Here is a 22442-nt window from a genome sequence, read left to right as displayed (position 1 = left end):
TTTGAGTTATGTTGATAGTCAAATCAACTCCACCAAATACATGAACTCTTACTTGGAGGTAAAAACTCGCATGTGACATCACTGTGTCTTTCTCTGTCATTTTGGGGGCACCTGGCCACTGTTTAGATTTACACTTTCAGGTTTTTCACTAGTAAGCTATGTTATAAAACATGTTATCTAAAACATGCTGAAAAGAAACCTTACCGCAATAAACTCATAAGAGAGGTGAAGAGTTGTTACGATGCAGAACTACTATGAGTAAATTAGATCAATACAATCTGCTGTACAATGAATGAAATTTGTGTTTAGATGTGTTGCCACCGGTTTCATGTTTACTTTGTGTTTGGTGAAGTTATAGGAAGTTTGAATTTCCTAGATCTGTCATGAATTTAAAAACTACTAATCATTAAATATTCATGCACCAATTTTACCAATGGATGGATTAAAACCTGCAAGACTATAGCTGCAACTGCACCGCCATACAAAGAATATACAGTATATGTTAATAAAACATTTATTGTTCAGATATTTTAATTCCAAAATCAAATATATTATCTGTTCATCTGTGTTCATTTCTGAGCCTGTTGTTTTCCACAGATCAACACTGGTGTAAATAGTTTGAAGAGCTGAATTATGGTATTTGATTACCATATTTTAGAAATGATCATAATATCTAAATTTAGATTAGAAAACCACCATGTGAAAGAACTCTACTTACTCACAGCTTCTCTCCTTCAAATCAGTGTACAGGTGATGCCACTGAAAATAATTTTTAGGCCTTAATATTGTGTTTTGGAGAGTGACTAACTTCATTTATGAGCCCATGAGACCATGGAAGCAACTGACCAACCATGTGGATGATCCGGCCCCAAGAGCTTCATTCATTGATGAGGTTAAGTTGTCTGCTGAATGTTTTGATTAATGGCTTTTAATTTATCAATCATTTTTTGTTCTTCAAATACCTGGACAAATCAACCCTAACTAGATATTAAATTATTATAATATCTTACTATATTAGTGTCCATCCTAGCAAAATTTACAACTGCAGCCATTTCATTGGCATTTAATAGTCAGCTTCTGTAACCAGACTGTCTTACCACACAACAAAAATACAGTAAACAGACATGTCGGCTGACACAGCAACAGTTCAGTGGTACACTGACCACATCACAACCCTTAATGTTCCTCTCTCCCTTTTTCACTTTTTTCTCCTCTCTCTACAGTCAAATGTCAACCAGTGAATGCCAACTCTATTAATATTTCAGAACCAATTAAATAAAAGCACACATCATAAATGTTTAATGTCTGACTACTGAGAGAGCCAAATTTTCCCTTCTATCCTTCACAAGTAGAACAGGCTGGTGACAGTCTATTGTGCTGTGTTTATTTCTTTAACAACTTATTTGCTCTTACTTTTACCTTAAATGTGGGCTAAATACAAACTGAGTTACAACTTGTTTTATGCCTCATGCTAGCTAGCTCTAGACAGAAACCCAGAAATAATGCTGCCACATATGTTCAGTTGTAATCTAACATAGGCTCATTAGTAGTATATGTAGACTTAGTCCTTCCTTATTGTCAATATCCATAGGAGGGATCGGGTGCTGTGAAAAGCATTGCAAATCACCCAGCAAATCTATAGTGTGGTCTGTTCCAGCAGTTTCTAACCATTTTGGCTCCACCCCAGCCCTTCCATTACATCTCTTTCAGATTATGGTAAAGGCCATTTTGCAGAGCTATGTCAAACTCTCTTGGTAAATAATGGATACGACGAGGGAAAAGCTCTGCAGAGCAAGAAAAGCATCTGCTCAAGCAAAAAGAGAGTCCCAACAGGCAAAGACAGAAATCATCAAATAAACATAAAATGTACTAATAGTTTCAGGAAACAAATCAATAGCCAAAAAACAAAAGAAAAGCCCATAGCACTACTAATATCAGTCTATTTTAATGTTAGGTCACACACATTCAATTAGCACAAAATATCTTGTAGTTTAACAAATCATTTAAGAATTTAATCTCCACAGTGGGTTCAAGTCAGTAAGACAGACTGGTTTCTCCTTCAATGTGGTCAGAACAGCACCTGTTCCATTTGATTAGTCAAACGGAAGTTCACCGTACATGTACAAGTCATTCTTGATTTCTATTACTGTCTCAATCAAAGGAAAAGTGGATTGTTTGGTGAGTGTTTGAGTAAATTAGCAGATGGGATGATTAACATTCAGCAGCAAATCTGCTCTCTGTATCTGCTTCTGCCTGCCCATAATTCTCTCTTCATTCCATCTCTTGCCACTCCCTGGTCCTCTCTGTCTTTACTTCCTTCCTAATTATATGCATTAGCCTAATGGCTAAAAGCTACTAACATCTCTGAGTGGATTTAGTGAGTCTTGCTGTATGTATATTAAAGAAAAAGAACAGTTTACTTTTTACTGTTCCAACTCATCCAGCTTCTGCTGCAGTCATAAATTTAGCTAGGTAATTATTTAAAAGATTAATTGTGCTCTTACCCTTCAGGCATGGTTAAGGCCTGATATCATTGTGTCCTGGGTGATTGCACATGTCCATGGACATCTGTTCACAGTTGGCAATAAAACTTGGCCCCACTTGTGACTTGATTGATCATATTTTATCTCAGTTTACTTGCACAATAATAAAATAAATAATTTGTTATCACACAATCAGCTGTGCAACAAACTAATTATTCAGATGCAATCAAGTTTCACAGCTGCTCTTTGTTATCGTTATGATGAGGGAAGGTTTTCTGTGAGCTTCACATCCTGTGAGTTTGGACGCTGTTTTTTTTTTTTTTTTTCCCATAATGCATTTTTGGCGTAAATGAATTAGCAAGAAAAAGGTCCTTGTAAAAACCCAACTGCTTGCATGGAGACTAAGCAATCAGATCTGAATGAGTTCTTGGTGTGTCCTGGGTGCATTTACACTGACATTTAGCACTGTTCATTTGTTATCCACACAGGTCAGCGTCTGGGATTAAATTGCCCTGTTTTCCATCAAACAAGCCAATGAATTGATTTTATTCAGTACATTTGACGGAATCAAACACTATTAGCTTACTGGTCTCTGCTGCCTCCTGCAGTTTATAAACTACAACTACATGCAAAGTGAGAGGGAGAAATTTGAAACTTTCTAATCTTTTTCATTTGATTGTAATGAATACTAAGACTGAGACGACACAGGACTTAGAAGATGTTAGATAATAATGCAACCATTTCTAACTTTTAAGTGTTAAAAATAAAAATATACTGAAATAAAATCAAAACAAGTAAATAAAGAACTAGTTAAATCCCACAAACATACATCCCATCACTCATGCTCCGACTGCACATAGGCCATAGAACAACAAAGTTCAGAACCATTAAAGCAATACTTTTATTGTGGGTTAAGGAGATTCGTACTTCCATGTTAAATTATGTAGGCAAATGTACTGTGAATATTGTCTTACATATAGCATTTTGTAACTGTTCGTAATTGTTAATCTTATGTCAAAATGAGTAAATTAAGTAGTGACTTAAATTATTTCTTTAAATTAAACCATGGCATGTCTTAAACCTGATATTATCTTCGTCCTATCCATCTCTGCTGCCTCCCCTCCAGCTGTGTTTCCTTGTTCTAAAAATATCAACTTGTTTGGAGCTATTTTCCTTTTACGTGTGATTCCCTCTGCCATCTGCTACTGAGACCGTTGGCACTTAAGCTCCAAATGCACAGAAGAAAAATGCCCTTTACTGATGTAAAATGCTACATGGAACCCCGGAAACAGTTTCTGAAAAAGTACAATGTTGAATTTTATTTTATTTTGATGTTTTTATTTTTTTTATACTGCTTTGATTTCAGATTACAATGCAAAATAAATTACAAAGGTCCATAGTATAATTCAAGAAATAGCACTACCATTAATATCTTTAGTTACCCTTTTTTATTTGTATTGTGAGATTTATGTATTAAAGTCATTACACTTCTCGCGTTGCTCTGGCCATCAGTGTTTTATCTTAGCTGTCTTGTTAGCTAGCAGGTGAGTTTTCTGTAGAAATACTATCTTGGCTCTTAACTGTTCATAAACTGTTTAACTTTAACAAGTTTATGCAAGCCTCAATGCAGGACAATTACATGAAATACGGTCCACAAAAATATCGGTCATTATTTTCCTATATATTTAGACAAATAAGTTGAAGATACATTAGATTCAATAACAAAAGTTGGTATCATACTATACACATGACAAAAAGAGATATTCCACCCCAAACTCACACAAGCCCAGTTTAAAAACATGGGCAACCCTTAACCCTTCTTAAACATTTTCCATCTAATATTCGGAATGGATCCACGTCTAGATGAGGAACCATTCTTCTGTTTTTATTTTCCTCATAGTATTGCTTATTGACTTAACATTGATTCCTGATTCCTATCATATTGTTATATCAACTAAGTCCTGAAGCTGTGAATAAAAAAAATAAATCAGCTGACACATACTTTTATGTCAAAGCAAGCATGATGAACACATACCCACACAAATCAACTTAGTCATTTTGCAAACACTGTTTATACATGAAGCTTTAGAGAAACAAACACACACACACACACACACACACACACACACACACACACACACACACACACACATAAAAATAAAATAACAACAAATTAAACATAAGCCTATAACAGGGCATATATTAAATGAATTAAGCCCATGCCATTTATCATAAAATTCTCACTGCCATCTTACTTAAGGTGGATTATATTCAATCTAGACATCTCCAAATCTATGTTCCTCAGCCAGTGAGTTGTATAATATAAGTTGCATTAGTCTATCATATCTTAACTGTGTTGTCTCTTGGCTAGTTATTCTCCTCTTGCGATTCTCCTAACTCCTTGATGTGTTTATCCATCTCTGCTGGTTTGTCAAAGACGGTCGTATGCAAGTTGTAGGTCATAAGCAGCTTGTGGTTTTCAAAAATCCCTCTATCCCGAAGCCTTTTCCTTGCATCATCATACTGTTGCTGTTGTTTGTAAATCTGTGCAGACAGGTCTGGAAGGAATCTTATTATTTTTTAAATACAACTTCTTTCTTCACACGTGCAGCTTTAAGGATGCCTTCCTTGTCCTTGTAGTTCAGACATTTTATAATAACTGCTCTTGGCACAGTGTTTTGGCCCCCTACTCTATGATCTATTATCAGAATTGGGGGACATTATGTCCAAGTTCTCAGCAAGCTATTTCTCCATATATTAACACAGGAAAGATGTATTCCCAGTATGCACACATTATGACTTCTGCATACCAGGTTGTCAACTTTGTTAGCAAAGAATTTAGCGCTTGTTTGTTAATTATCCGCCTCACTCTCCAACCTGTTGATAGTGTCCTCGGCAGTTAAGATGCAATGTTTTGCCTCCGAAATCCAGCTGCTGCTCTCCTTAATATCAAATTGAATAACTTCAAATGCTGCCAACATCCCATCCAATATCTGAAGTGAAAGGATTTTAGAATTACCTGTCTTTGCAGGTGGTGCAGTTCTGTCAATGTGCGGGTTAGCACCATACATTGTAGATTTGTATGATCCTTATTGTTCCTTCCTGACATTTTGCGTAGAGTCGGTCTTTACTCTCAAATTGTTTGACTTTTAGTTAATAATGTAGTTAAGAATGTTTAATGTTCTTTAAAAGCTAGTAAAAGTAACAGAGCAGAAAAACTGTGTCTGTTCACCGTGTCGCGTTACCAGAACCATCAATGAACAATATTAGTAAACTGCATTCAATACAATATTTTCCAAGAATATTGGGAAATCAGTAAATGTGCTTCACAAAAATAAAGAAACAAACACAGAAAAATGGAGCAACATGCTGATTAAATCTGAAATTCAAACTGAGCAACAGCTGAAAACCAGTGATGGAACACAAATGAAGGAGGCCGTGAACGCATGCGAAACTCGTAAAGGCGGGATTACCTGGTAGTAGATGTGGCTTTGTGAATAGAGAGAGGAAAAGGGCGGGGCTGGGACGTCATTCAGCCTCTCTTCCTCTGGGTGAGGCCATGCCTCGTCATCAAAGGGAACCTCAGGTGATTCTACCTACAATGTACAGACAGAGCTCAACATTGTGTAGCACACACACACAAATACCGCAGTGCAACAATGTAAGGTGCACCACATGCTCATTATTGCACTGGTGACATTGTGCACAAAGGAATCCTATTTAAAGTAGTTCTATTTTTAAGATACGGGTTGGTGCGAAATCTCTGATAATAAGTGACCAAGATGTTTGGCTTGGATGTATAATCTAAGTAATATGAGCACATAACGGTACAGTATTGTGTCCATAACTTTGAGGCAGAAGATGTCATATAATACATCCATTGATCACATAATACAAAAATCTTGGTGACAAGGAGAAGGACAGTGTACAATATTTGTAAATGGTTGAGTTGCTCTGAAACTGAATGTATGAAACTTACACAAGTTTTACAAGTTCGAATTTCAGAATATATCCCATACTTAACATTGTAGGAGGAAAAAAATAATAAACTTAATTAATTAAAAATGATGAAACCTCTATAGAACAAGTTGAAACCCAAAAAGTGGATGGCTGCAATCTTCCGGTCTTAGAATCAAGCAGCTTTCCATTGAGAATAGAAATAACTCTATGGCGAAAATCACTTCGGGAAGATTTCACTCATTGTCACTGAAGGCAACTCATTACTGAACCCACAAATCCAGGTTTTCTTCAAAGCAAAGACAAAACCATACAAACAAGACCGTGGTTAAGCGCCTTGCATGGCAGCTTCCGCCATCAGTGTGTGAATGTGTGTGTGAATGGGTGAATGTGATGTATGATGTAAAGCGCTTTGTGTATCATCCCAGGTACAATAAAGCGCTATGTAAATGCGGACCATTTACCATTTACCAAAAAAAAAATAAATAAAATAAACAAATAAAAAATCAACCACCCTCTCTGGGCACATACTCAAAAGTGGAGACTCGTCCTGTCAGCAACGCATGACACTATTTAGGAAAATATTTTCAGAAAACTCTTTGGGGGGTGCTCTGTTTTCGAGTGTGCAACGCAACTTTGCAAGTAACATGCATGTGCATGTTTTAGTATATGGCACAGCAGTCAAAAACAAGGTTACTGCCAAAAACCTTCTACTACTACTATATACAGCTGATTCAATCCAAAACGTCTCACAAAGAGACAGTAAGCTCTTTTTACAACCACAAAATGCAGGCTCAATTCATACAACAAACTGTGCTGCTGTCCACAGTGCTGAAAGAAATGGGATGGATCAGCTGCATTGCTCATAAAATTAATGTATTCAATGAATAAACACGATGCTGACAAATCAATGTTATTATTATTATTATTAATTAATTAAAAAAAAACATCAGGAACTTTATGGAAAAGAAAATTAACCTGAAAGTGGGATTTTTTTTCCTTAGAAGGTGCATCCATCCATTTTCTATACCTGCAGACTTTTTTTTTAAGACTATTATTAGAGCAACCTGTCCAGGGCGTACCCTGCCTCTCACCTGCTAAATGCTGGGTTAGCCTCCAGCTGCCCTGCGGTATAGATAATAGATGGATGGATATTATTAGAGCACCATCTTAGTGTCTCATGAGTGCTTTAAGTGGAGCTCATCAGCTTTTCAAGAGTGCAGAGCTCCCCTCAACTTTCCTATGATTTGAACCCTAACAATGTCTAACCCAGTCCAGCACATCATGCAACCAATGTGTTATGTACCACCATTTGGTGGAAAAAAAATTGCTTTGAAAATTATAGGATTATTAGTGTCCTGATGTAAGATTTTTAACAGGGTCCCATTTATGTTTTTAGAAATGGGACTTTACATGAACATGTGAGTGATTACAAAAGGAGAGGGGAAGAGAAAGAGAGAAGGGAACATGTACATGGGGAGAACAAGATGGCAGGTCCATCTGTCATACAGAAGGAAGCCAGATCCAGCACCTGTGGTCATACACACATTTGCAAAAACACACACCATCTGGGAAGGAGGCGTTCTCAAAATAAACTGAATACCCAAATAGCCCAGAAGCAAAACACATGGAAAACACACAACCACATACTCAGGGGTTTCTCATCCCAGATTTAATGTGGACAGACAGGTGATAAGCTGCTGGAACAGATCAGTCTACAGACAGCACTGACGATAATGATAATAATGATGATAATGTCGCTGCGGTGTGGTAAGGTCAGGGTTTCTGTTCCTTTTAGCTACCCTCATAAAGCAAGTAGAGGAAAAGTTTTAAAGGTCCTTAAACAGAAGAAGGTATAAGTGATTCAGTTTGGTCACTTTTGGCCTCATTACTGCAGAAATCATCATCATTAAACTACAAACTAGATACAGTGGCATGCAGATTTTTACAGAATCTTTGAGATTTATGTATGGACAGTTGAAAAATATTAACCAATTGTTCATTTATGTGATGTTAAGATTTCAAAATTACATCAAGAAAACACAAGTTTGTATCTTAACGTACCAAAAAGACATTCATCTCTACAATTTTAGCAGAGCTGCTGTGGTTAGAAGAGATAAATGGATGATATGCAGTCACAAGGTGGAGCTACATGACAACTTTTCCTTTGTCACACTGACATAGCTTCAGCTTTATCTGAAGCTTTCCCAACGGACAAACTTTGAACTTGTGGTGACTGACAACTGAGTCAGTGCAGAGACAAACACATGACAGCGCGTAATAACTTGGAGCTGACACACCACAAATACACACACCGCAGCACTGACTGCCAGCAACGTGCTGAGGGCTGTCGTAATTTAGCCACATGCAGATACACACATGCTACTACTGACAAAATAAGAATAGGTTTGATAAAACAAACACAACACATGCCAAAATTAAAAATAAAATGATGATAAGCTAGTGGGCTGATGACATGATAAAGCCAAAACTATAAATAGAGAACGCTGAAAGAATTAAACAGTCAAAATAAGTCTGCTTCAAAATTAAATCATTAAAATATAACACAACTTATAGCTTGGGAAAAATGAGTGTATGCGGGTTAAATGTGAAAGTCTCCTGGGGAAAACAATTGGGTTAATTACCCTTTCATCCCCTTCTTTACTACCACGTAATTTAATGAGGTAGGAAGTCATTTGTCATTTCTAATTTGCATATTCTTATACGTTCAAAAAGACCTACTTGTGTCAGATTCCACGTTTTCAAAAGACCAGACTTATTACGCCAGTAAAGACTACAATTAAAGAACATGAATATAACACAGACTAAAAAAGTCCACAAAAGAAAACATGCACATTATGGAGTAAAATGATGTTATGTGTTCCTAAATATGTTTCCTGCAAGTGTTAGACAATCCATGAAAGAAGTGTGGTAAAAGATGTGAGTACAATAATGCAAGTGCTAATTTGAAGACAGATACAATCCAATCAATCAAAATAAAAAGATTACCAGGCTATGCTGTGTGATTATAAATGTGTGTATGAGAGCGATAGGCAAAAGACTAAGACACAAAAGAAGGACTAAGCCATACAAACACACACTGAGTGTAGAACATAGAAAGTAATGGCTCTAATGCTTCTGCAAAAAGACTCTCCTGGTACAAAGTGTCTATGTAGAAGGGGGATTTTGGGCCAATGTAATTGACTTTTGTCTAAAAATAGATATTTATTTGATCATTGAAATAAAAGTCATTAGTTGCAAAAACAGCAGGTAATGAAGGAGACCACATATCTGACCATATTAATTATGACCATTTTGGCAGAATAATGTACATTTTATAAAGATTTATAGCATCTGTGGTTTGCCTGGGTCAATTTGACCCGGCCACATTTAATGGTGGAAGGGGACACACTGTTGGGCCTTTTCGGCACAAGTAGCATAGGCACACATATACCGACACACAAAAAGACCTCTCACAAACACACACACACACACAAACACACACCCTCCTCCTTCTCCTTTTCTACACACATACACACACACACAAACAAATTAAGTATAAAAAGAATAAGAAGAATGAGAAGTGTAAAAGAATTATGAAATAAGTGTTAATAAACTGGAATGAAGTTGGCTAAATATATGTGACACAGAGTGGTGTGATCATTCTACCGTTTGTGCTTTATAAAAAGTGAAAGTACACCGGTTCTTGAAATACACCGTCTGTAATAGTCCATCAACATTTGTGCCTCTTATCATAGCGAAAATAATGAAAGATTTCTGCTTTTTTAATATAGTTTGCTGCTTTTTAAATATATTTTAATGTATCTTTTTGTACCCCAAACTTTCTAAGCAGTCAAAGAGACCTGGTCAATTTGAACACGGAAGACAAAAGGTGCATAGTCAGGGTTAGGTCATTTATTTAAATTCTTTTCTTTTCTTTTTTTTTTTTTTGTAGGTTAAATGATTTTGCAAAAATATCTTTACTAAAGAAATAAATGCCCAAAACCACCAAGGCACAACAACAAATGAAAGGTGCTGCAGTACCACAATCACAATCACCTACAGGCAGACCAAACAATGCACCAGCACTGAAGCCTTTGTTTGGCAAAAGTTGCAGGGAATTTTGACTGAAGGTATGCAGCTGACCGCATACACCAGGTACACACCAGATTTCAAACTTTAGTCCTCGAGGGTAACTGTCCTGCAAGTATTAAATGTTTTATTTCTTTAACACGCTTAACTTAAATTAATGGGTCATTGTGTGCAACTTGACAAGCTGTTGGATCCATCTTATTTTAATCAGCTTGTTTTAGCAGGGAACCACCTAAATCTTCCAAGACAGTGCCCCTTGAGAACTGGAATTTGACAGCCATGGCATGTAAATGTATGCCTTGGTTTTCAAAAACCCTAAATTGTTTAAAAGTTGTGCCACAAATACATGGTGTTACCTGGTGCTATCAAGGATTTGTGTTTTACATTCCACCCCACAAGCCTCATTTTGACATGGAATCTATGCCTATGATGAGCATATTAAAACCCCTTACAAGAACTTCACTGCACATAGACAAATTACATGGAATTAAAAGAATGTTAAAGCTTCCCAATGTGCATGCTTAACCTACTGACACCATATGATTAAGAACTGGATGAAAGGATGCCCTTAGATTAATACAAATAGCCAACAATAAATTAAGCTGAGTTTAATCAGTCAACATAAACCAAAACCAAAACTGCACCACGACTTTAAGCAAAGTGCTTAGTTGCACAAATCTAACCACATGCAAGACATGGAATATGAACACTAGTAATGTAATGGATCTGTGTGTGTGTCTTATCCTTCCTTCTACAAATGGTATAGAATAAAGCATTACTTTAGAAACACAACAAAAAACTGGGCTTTTTTAAAATAATAAACTAGTTGATGACACCATACGTTAAATTATGTGTATATCAAAACAAAAGTCACTGAAAATAATTTGATCATCTTTAGACTCAAAACATAGAAATAATTAGATGTTTTATAGGATATACTAAGAGGATCTGGCTCTACATAAACACACATTGTCACATGTCATTTTGACACATGGACTGACACAGTTGTAATCTCCACAGTGAACATGAGAAAAGTGTGAGCCCTGGGCTATGTGGGTGTTTCTTAAACAGACAAAAAGGTAGACAATTTTACCAGAAGCTAAACATACTGACAGTGTCAGTGAGCCACATGTCTATTTGACATTTTGATGGTGAGCCAAAGCCACAGAGAGAGCCAAAGTTAGTTACCTGAGCAGGTGCGATGTGTGTGTGAGTGACATATCCATGAACATGCTGAATCTGAGACAGCTGTCGCTCCGCCACTTGAACCAGCTCTGCTCCACGCAGGTCACTGGGGCGACCAAAAGAGCCGTCCCTCCCAAGAGACCGATCCCTTTCTCGCTCCATAGTCCCAATGCTTCCTCTGTCTCTCCTCCAGGTGCCTCCCTCCCTCCCCAAAGTCCCTCCATCTCTCCCATGAGTCCCCCCATCCCTACCCAGAGTCCCTCCATCCCTTCCCAGAGTCCCTCCATCCCTCCCCAAAGTCCCTCCATCCCTCCCCAAAGTCCCTCCATCCCTCAGTTCTCTGGTTACTCCCATCGGGTGCTGATGGCAGGCGTGTTGGTGGAGTCTCGGGGCGCCGGGCGATGCCCCTTCCTCCTCTTGATAACGATACTTCTATAGTGAGAAGGGACGAGCAGGAGGTGAGGAGAGGAAACCAGGTATTTAGGTTGGGAAAATGAATAAATTTTAGAAAATATATAAGGGTAAGAAAAAATGCAAAAGGACACAAAAGGTATGGTTGTGAAGGTGAGATGTAGGCAGGTGGGCAGAAAGCAGAGAGAAAAAACAGAAGAAGAGAGCCGTCAGTTTTAAAGCAAGTTTATAAGTAGAGTTAGATCAGAAGTTTTAGTACAGCAGGAAAAGTAGAACATTAGTGCAAGACTGCAATTGGCCTAAACAAGACTCAAAGAGAATGAGTGTATGTGCACACATGCATGTGTAATGAAATGTTTTCATAGTACAGTTCCTGTGTGTAAGAACATGAGCACCCAGCATGGAAGTAATTGTTTCCTGCACTTCATATATTGCACAAACATGAATGCAGCAGCACAAACACAGACACACGCAGGATTGGAAATTGAAGTTTTAAGGCAAAATAAATTTCAAAGCTGGATATGGACCATGAGCGGGAGACAAGACTGCCGCATGAAATAATGTGTTTCTCTGTCTTTCCCATCTTTCTCCTCATCATGCCTCTTGGCCTGCCACATTTACCACTCCCATTGAGAGTCTCTCTATTTGTTTTCCCTTGTCTTGTTTTCCATTCCTACACACTCCCTGGCTCCTTTTTAGATCCTTGAAAAACTTCTCAATTCCTAAGTGCTTTACTGCACGGAATAAAGTACAAGGGGATGAGTGAAGCTGATGTGGGAGGGATGTAGGATTTTCATTCAGCCAGCTGAGCTGCAGGAAGGAAGCCCCTCAGTACAATGAATGGACGAACACTTGTTCCAGGAAATAAACTAATTAGGTGGATCCAGGTAAAATCCTCAATGCCTAAGCATTTATCTTTTTCTCTATAAATTTTAACCAACCAGGAAAAGTAGATAGTAGTAGAGAGAGAAAGATGGGTTTTTAAGTTTTAAAACCATCAAACTTTGCTCATATCAACACTGAGAAAGAGTAATTGTGGCTATGAGCCTCCAATTAAAGATGAATACTTTAAGTAGAATCTAGTTACCTGTTCAATAAATAACAGCTTGACCTGGGGTTAAACTGAAATGAGAATTTGCTGTACAGTGTGTGAAAACACTATTTAAAGGATTAATGGCTCTCATGTACAGAAGGTCTGTCTTTGCATATCAGACTCATTGCATCTTTCCACTATAATGCTTAGAGCAAAAGAGGGTTTTTACATAATTTAAAAACATTTCAAGCATGTCAAAATGTAAACTATTACATTATGAACATTGTTTATGATATTTTTTAAATAAAATAAAAGAAAACTTATACTGTAGCAATAAATCAAACCATCTGTTATTAATAAGTTTTCTATCTTTTCTATTTTTTTGCATATCTGTTTCTGCTATGTTTTTCTTTTTGCATTGCACATTCGAGTATTTGCTGGCATCTGATGGTATTTTGGGGGTTTTTTTAGGCTCCCCTTTATGTTTTCAGTAAGTACTTCTTTCAAATGACACACAGTAATTGCAGACACAAACATTGAGAGTGAAAACAAAACCATTGTCCACTGTAATCCAATCTAACTTGAAATACTTAATATTAATGCCTCAGATACAAACCCTGCGATGTGATACACCACTTTTACACCAGTTATTAGACAAATTATGTTTTACTTTGCAAACACAAGTTAGTTGATTTAGACTAATAAAATTGCTGTGTTTTTATTTATGTAACATCAAGAAAGTGGGTTAGTTAACAGTGATAATGTTACAGTGGAATATGTTCTGGTTTTGACTCTTCAAACTAAAATCAAACTAATATTTTGAGTGTTTCTTGATAAAACAACAGATGGAATTTGTGGCTGAGCTAAAAAAAAAAAAAAAGAGCTTGATGTCCAGCAGTTTTAGCCAACAATTACACAGTGACAGTGATTGCAGTCAATTTTTCATTTGCGTTTGTCACACACTAATCTGCTGCATCAAGGGGAAGTCATCAATGCCCTACAATTATTAATAATGACTTATCAGTAAGACTACATATGTAGATTAGAAATGTATTTAGATTTTACAGAGCTAAAAGACAATAACAATGTCTTAAAGAATTCAACACATTTAGTATTTTAAGATTAGTTAAATTCAGAGACAAAAAGTTTTTGAACTTTCTTCATGCAGAAGTTGGATTGAGTCATTTCAGAGCTGAGATTACATTATGCAAGGCTAAACTGATCCCAGTATAAGACAAACACAGCTTGTAGTTCAGAAAAGAGATTTGCCTCCCCTGCAGAAAGCCAGACAGTAACACAGTCTCATTAACATGACCTTGTGACCTCTCTCTAGGTAGCAAATATACAGCCATAAAACAGACCTTCCTAAAACTGTACATATAATTATTCATTTAGAAAATAAGTCTGTCAAACTGTCATTCTACTGATAAAAAGGCAATTCTTATGAGTATCATCAAGGTTAGAATTTGCCTTAGGTTAGGAATTTGGATAATGTTAAAATCTAACTATAAAAACACATATACAGCTTCCTCTGTGTCTCTACATGAGTAATTATACAGCCCATAGTGTTAATTAAACTCCTCACCCAAGAGACAAATTTATACATTTTGGGTAGCTTTGTGATTATTTGTCAAAAAGCACTATCACTGTCAACAATACAAGGTCTATTGTAGAAATGTTTTTAGGCAGGGAGTGGGAGGAGGCTTTGCAGAGGAGTGCACTACCACTTTTAATTCTTGTGAATTCAAACAGACATGGCTCCCCTCTGCTTCCCCTGTTTCATATTTAACCGTATTTGGGGTGGAATTGGGAATGAACACTATTCTGACAAAAAAGAGCTGATCTGACCCATCTCATGACCTTCAGCATATTTAATTTTCTCTCCTCCTATCACTCTGATCTTTCCATTCACTGTCATCTTGCTAATTAGTCAGAAATGCCTTGGAACAATGTGGAAAGCGGTGGTTAAACTGCCAGGCTCTAAGACCATGAAGAGATCCTGGCTCACACTGTTGTCACAACATTGCTGCTACTGCCCTCTGCACTCACATGTACGCGCACACCGATATGCACATACTCAACCATAAAACCAATATTTGGTGTTTAACTCTCACATGAAGAGCACATTTGAATGAATGAATGAATGCATGAATGAACACACAGAAAATTATGTCAAATATGTGTATGCTTCTGCATCACAGTGTGTGTATTTGTGTGATGGTTGCTGCAAGCTTAACTAAAGATTGCCCACTGACTACATTTACACATACGTACACATGTGCGCGTGCGTGCGAACAGAAATACGGGCATGCACACTGTGGCTGTCATGTATTAGTGTGTCAGCCAGACCTGCATAGCCAGAGAAACGTGACTAGATTCGGAGCAGATTCAGCATCCTAGTACATGTGTATGTGTTACATTGTGTCTGTGTGTGTGGGTGTGTCTGCGTGTGTGTGCATGTCAGGGTGAAGCCAGGCGTTAGTCACGCTTGGTAAGATATGAAAGAGCAGGGGATCCTCTGCCGTAAGGAACTTCTCGCACACACACGTGCCTTCATCTTTCTCTCTTTCCCTGCATCTTTCCATTCTGCTCATCTCTCACATCACGTTGTCTTTAAGGCTTTAAAGGGAATCTAGCACAAAAACACTTATTGCCATATAACAGCTGATAATTAAATCCAAGTGCCAACAATGACCTAGTGTCAGTAACATGATTAAATTAATGACACAGCTGTTAAAGGAAATGTTTTTTTTTCTCGCCTTTCACTAATATGATGACAGCATAAACATTTTAGTCATGTGATTCATTGGCCCATTTTCTTGCCCACTTTATCATTTAATTATTCTGAATTCTACAGTACAAATTAAAAGTGAAAATATTCATTATTTGAGAGCATAAAAACAAGAAGAATAACATGGCCAATATGTTTTGTTTTTAACAGTTATTGCAAATGTTTTAAAATGATGCCATAAATATCTTAATTTCATCTATAATGTACAGCATGAACATGGGCTGTAAAACAAGGACCTTAGGAATCTGGTTCAAATAAGGATTTGTCTCAAATGACTTCATAGTGGTTTCAGTTAGTAAAGTGTCTTCAGGAAAAATACACAGACCTTTGCAGAAATAGAAGAACACATTCATCTATTTTGAATGTGTTCAAATGTCTGACCTAGTTAAGGTAGGTTTGATTTATTTTCTCAGGCACTTAAACAGACTCAGAAATGGACACACTGCTGGCAAGGTAAAAATTAATGTAGCTCACCCTCATGTATTTAAAATGTGCTCTCCTCTTTGCTCTTAAGCAGTTACATTTATGCATCTTTCTTGTCTCTATTCATGTCACTTACATTCATATATGATTTTAATCAAACTATACAGGCGCCAGTGTAATTTAGATGTTATCAGTTTTGATTATGCAGCTTGTCAGTTTTACTTAAAATAGTTGTCCACTTCTTGGCATTATCTAAGTCACAATGAAATATGTTAAATATGAAAACTGACTAAAGTTGGCTCACAATACACAACCATTTGGACTCTAACAAGGTACTTTTAGCAAATAGTTCAAAAGCAAAGCAAGGAAACTAATATTTATGAGACTCATTTTATGTGCCTTTTTGTCAAATAATCATGTGTTTACATTATCAAGCTAATATAATGTCTTGAGGCCACTAAATACAGTTTAAAAAATAGAGTCTAATCTGGGTGATAATTTGGAGCTAAACTTGAGATGTCACCAATATTCCCTAAATGCTGCTTACACAGACAATTTGCACCTGCCAAGGTATTAAAAAGCCAAAAATATAAACCAGTCATGTAAACATCACTCTTGGCACTACACAAGGAGGCAGCCATATGTGTTTAGGGAGTAGTAAGCATACTTTTTGGTCCAATAAAACTGAACCCTGATAGAACACAAAGTTGTACCCTGGGGGGTGGACACGAATTCATGGACATAACTGAAAAGAAAAAGTACAAAATGTGCCTCACACACATCTTCAACCTGGCAGAACAGAAGATGTACACAATCACAACAGCTTTAAGAGTAAGAAAATTTGTTACACTAATTCAGTACCCAATCTAATGTAAAACACGGTCCGAGTCACCTCCTCTGTTGATGTTGCTGAGGAATGGACAGAAAAGAGTCTTTTCAGAGCGCTATGGTCTCACGGTGAAGTTGGCCATTATGTTATACAAAAACTAAATATGTCTTTTGTGACGGATAATTTCACTGTTCAAACATAATCAACCTGGCATGAGGTCCATGGCTTTCGGTCGTCAGTGTGCAATAGTCATAGTCCACAGAAAAAACAACATTTAATTCCAGTTACGGTCTTATTTATTTTCACTATTGTAGTATTATTTATGTCCCAAACAAACAACAGCTATTCTGCTAAAGGACAGCTGGAAGTCAAAGCTAACTGGATGTTTTTGTTGTGTTTCTACATTTTCTTCTCAGGTTGAAAAGAAATGTTTCAAAATATTTTATAATGTAGTTTACAAAAAGAAGCCTCACAAGTCCAGGTAGAGGTCCTGTAGCCTTTTCTATCTGTTTTATCTGAGAAAAATCCAGAGTTATGGATAGTTATGGGAAATTAATTTGTGCATAATAATCGTGATAAGCATAAAATTGTAATTACTTATTTTGACAATAATAGTACCAAGAAAATTTTAAATTGTGACATCCCTACTGACCACGACACATCTGAACACTCATGTTAAGACATCATTGCAAATTCTTGGATGCTAATACAGTTAGCACAATCAGCAACATCACACTGTTTCCCCCCCACAACAACTCAGCATTGTCCTAGGCAATCATGGCCTCTACTTTCCAATATATTGCATTTGAATGTGACAGGACGTGACAAATAAATATGTATTTTAGTCTGTCTTCTAGTTACCTACACATGAAAAACCAACAGAAAAATCACTGAGATTTAAATGATCTATACCAGGGCTACTCAATTCGGTCCTACCAGGGCCACAATCCAGCAGGTTTTCCATGAATCCCTGTACCAACATACCTGAGTCAAATTAATGAGTCATTGTGTAGAACCTGATTGGCTGTTAGAGCCACCTAATTTGACTCAGGTGTGTTGGTGCAGGGATACATGGAAAACCTGCTGGATTGCGACCCTCGTAGGGCCGAATTGAGTAGCCCTGATCTATACTATTACAGGCTACAAGTATAACTGTAGATTCAGTAAGCACTTATTTCAGACCAGTCACCAACACAATTTATCTCTGAAGCCATGCTGTACTCCTGTAACACAAGATTTTGCATTTTGTTTATCAGGTCTGAAAAGTTGTGAAAAAGGATCTGTTCTATGAAGAAAGAAAAATACTTAAATTTGTATTTTCTTAAATTTGCATATCTAATATGTAAGCTAATGTGCCACATACACTGAAAATTACATTTTCGTATACAAAGGAAATGTTTCTTCTTAAAGGAAAGGAAATTCTTAATATATTAAGAACTAATTAATTTTGTATTAAGCCTAACTGAATCTAATCACATTTAATTAAACTAAAAAGTTCTGTTTAAAATTTTCTCAGCACCAAAGTGTATCTTACCCTCTGTATTTATATATTAAATAATCATTTAATGTAGATATTCTCACTTCTATTGACTAACAATATCTGCCTACACAATATCTACACTGTAAAAAAAAAGATGCTAAAAGAGTTGAGTGAACTTAAAAAAGTAAGGCAGCCAGTTGAAAAGTTTTGTTGAGTAAACTCAACTAAGGGTTTCTTGTGCTGTATAAATGTAAACTCAAAGTAAAAGCTTACATTTGGCAAAGTTGGGATAGCTATTCAGGTCTACTGAAGTCTTTGAGCTTAACTCATATTAGTGAGTTGAAAATATCAACTCACAAGCTGCCTCAGCCTAATTGTGTGAGTTCATCTGAATAATCATCTGTAGTTTGTTAAACTTGTTTAACTTATTTTATCCAATATTTAAAAAGCATCCAATGCCTCTGCCCTGTGTCATGAAGATCAGACCATAATCTGGTTCTTACCTCCACCCAAAAACCCATTGTTCAGTAGCAACACACAGACTATTAACACCTGGTTAAAGCTGAAGAAGCTCTAAGAGGGTGTTTTGAGGCTACAGACTGAAATGTCCTCTGTGAAGCACATGGAGACTACATCAATGCTATGACTGTGAGTGTGTGACAGATTATATAAACTTCTGTGTTGACAGCATTGTCCCAACAAGAACAGTGAGATGCTTCCCCACTAACAAATCCTGGATCACCAGTGGCCTGAAAATTCTGCTGAACATCAAAAAGAATGCTTTTAGGGTCGGAGGCAGGGAGTTATTGAAGAAAACACAAAAACAACTTAAAGCAAAAAAAAAAAAAAAAAAACAGAAGTGCAAGAAGGCCTACAGGAAAATGTTAGAAAGCTAGCCCCAGTAGAACAGCATGAGAGATATGTGGTCATAAGGCACAAGTTAAAAGGGGATCAGACTGATGAAAGTCTAGTCAGAGCTAATATACTAAACATGTTTTTCATTTGGTTCAGTTCAACCCCTGCCTCCAGGCCAACAGACCACACACCCTCAACGAATCCACAGCTTTCCTGTCACACCTCCACTCTGTCACCCTGCAGCTCAGTCAATGACCTTAAAACAGCCTCATCTCCTTCAACATCAGAATATACTAAAGGCAGATTTATGGTTGCGCTGCATTTGCGTCTGAGTAACCGTTGTAGGTTCGGAGTAGCTCTGCTCCGCACCTCTTCCAGACCTGACGTGCACCCCTGCTATGCAGACGGTCACGCGGAGGTACTCCCTTGTGACTGGTCAGTTTGGGATCACGTAATGCCAGATATCAGGGTCTTCTCACTGAATTTGTGTGGTAACCACTGTTTTTAAAAACAATAACCAGTGGATCAAGTTGATGAGAGGCTGATTGAATTGTTTCTTCGTTATCTTCCACAAGCTAATAAAGACACTTCACCATAATGGACGCCATTGTTCTTTTAAAACAGAAAATACCTATCAAACTGAAGTGAACCATTAAAATAACTTTGACCTGGTGAGTTTACTGGCCGATACCACCCCTGCTGCCACCTTCAGATTAGGAGGAGAAACTACAACACGACACCAAAACGACGCACACCTCCTACACTCAAATGCAAAAGCAAACTCACCAGCTATGCCGTGAACGACCGAACTCAGACATCGCACAGGCATTAATCTAGCTTATGACCTTCACCTCTAGTCTGTCTCCTACAGTCAGATGAAGAAGAAGCTGGAGAGGCTGAACTGAATCAAGGCTGCAGGTCCAGATGATGTCAGCCCCAGGGTTCTCAAAACATGTTCAGAACAACTATGTTGAATTCTTGAGCACCTTTTCAACAGCAGCCCGAGTCAGAAAAGAGTTCCTGGGCTGTGGAAAACATCCTGCATCACTCCAGTACATAAAAATCCCGACCATCTGAACCAAATCACATTTTCCCTAACATCTCACATCATGAAAGTCCTTCAGAGACTGTTATTGGCTAACAATAAGCAGGTGGGCACCTTATCCCGACCCATTGCAGTTTGCATACTGTAATGGGCTTTGGGTTGAAGATGCCATCATCTACCTTCTTTAGAGAGCCCATTGTCATCTAGACAAATCATGCAACACTTTTAGGATCATGTTCTTTGATTTGATTTGATTTGATTGATTTCTCATGCTTTTAATACAATTCAGTCTGCGCTGTTATAGTGTATTACGTTGTTCAAAAAACGGAACAGACAGGACACATCAAGAACTTTGCTTTAATTTTCTATTAACTTGCCATCTCTGATGAATTTTCTTACAGAGAAGAAAAACGTCTCCCCAAGGAGGGGTAGAATCTGGCTTATGAGCCCCGCCCTCACTCAGCTATTTATGATGTGGTTTTGATGTCCACAGATCAGACAGGTCATTTCTTTTCAGGAGTGGGAGTTGGACATTTCTTGAACCATGATTCTGTATCTGGGAAGTTCAGAGCAAACATCCTGCAAACCACAAATCTGTCATGGGGGTGATAGACTGTCATGTGAAACGTACTAATGTTTATCTGTTCCAGGTCCTTTTTGTTTGTTTTATAACATGGTAGATATAATGTGTTTTGAATGGTTGATCTATGTTCCCTTACAATGTGCAAATTTCATGTTTTTACAATGACATCACTTAAGACTTTAACATCTTATAACTTACAGATGTATTCACAAATGTTTGATGCTTTTAAACAAGAGAAATCCGAAAAGTATAACACTAAACCAACATGTAGGTTATCTGACCTCCAGCCAAACTGCACAGAGCCTGCTCTCATTTGCCTGAGAAAGTAAACTAGATTTCCTTGTGGGTGTAGCCCCACCCTCCAAACTTGGAACAAAGAATTTAGAATTTGTAGTTTTTCGGACAGTCTTATGGGGATTCCTCCCTTGGGTTTTGGAGTTGAGGCTTTGCCTCTTCTTCCTTTCACCCTTTCTACTTACACAACTTTCTGAGAGGTGGGGGAAATGGAGAGAGAATGAAGTCTGCAGAAGAATGGGGTTTTGTCACGATGCATAAAGATGCATCTAAGCTGTGGTCTGCATTTAAACATGCATGCAGATGCCTTCTTAGTAAGAAAAGGATGGAGAAAGAGAGTCCATCTCTGCACATGCTTAACCTCCATTTTTGTTATGTCCTTTTTCTTTTGTAACTAGTTATACTCCGTTTAGCTTATGTTTTCCTCTTTATATATATATATATATAGCCTGCATGATTCAGAACCAGTTTACTAAGTTTTCCCTTTTCCACTCATCATAGCTGGACTTTTCAGTCTTTTTGGCATTGCTCCATGAGTAACGCAGCAGACAATGTTTACTATACACCACCTGTTGAACCTCCAACCCAGCAGTGTTTCAGGACGAGACCGAAAAAGAGAGAGAACCCTGCAGATCACCACAAGTGATGGACCTTTGGCCTTCATGGGAACTTTAGTCCGGATTCAACTACCAGCAAGGCTTCCTCTGTTCACCGGAATTGTTCACCAGAAACGGTTGTAAGCTGGTGGACTCATTCCAAACAGAACCGGACAAGTACGACCAGTCTCCTCTCTACTTGACTGCTAACAAATATAGGGTCATCTTACAGAATCTGTTATAGTGAAATAATTTGCTCTTTAAGTTAGGTTTCCATCTTAAACAGACGATGCCATTTAGCTCCATAGGGATTAAGAAATCCTTCCATCCTCCCTCTTTAACATTAGTTTGATTAACAACACAGGTTAATTAACTTCTGTTTTCA

At 37.5% G+C, this 22442-nt stretch overlaps 1 protein-coding gene across 5 annotated transcripts in view; it reads right to left on the bottom strand.

The window, feature by feature from the left end:
- LOC121652819 (discs large homolog 1-like protein) overlaps positions 1 to 22442 on the bottom strand; it is a 127391-nt gene that overhangs the window by 67000 nt on the left and 37949 nt on the right. For 3 of the 5 annotated variants that reach the window (XM_042005867.1, XM_042005868.1, XM_042005872.1), the window contains one exon: positions 5957 to 6079. The exons of 1 other annotated variant lie outside the window; for it this stretch is intronic. In XM_042005867.1, coding sequence (XP_041861801.1) covers positions 5957 to 6079 — 123 coding nt within the window. Of the gene's footprint in view, positions 1 to 5956; positions 6080 to 11720; positions 11928 to 22442 lie in introns of those variants that run through there. One more of the 5 variants, XM_042005870.1, reaches the window with a different exon arrangement.

This window comes from Melanotaenia boesemani, chromosome 14 (assembly GCF_017639745.1).
Source record: "Melanotaenia boesemani isolate fMelBoe1 chromosome 14, fMelBoe1.pri, whole genome shotgun sequence".
Classification (NCBI taxonomy): Eukaryota; Metazoa; Chordata; class Actinopteri; order Atheriniformes; family Melanotaeniidae; genus Melanotaenia; species Melanotaenia boesemani.
Note: the sequence above shows the minus strand (reverse complement) of the source record. Positions and strands in the feature narration are given on the sequence as shown.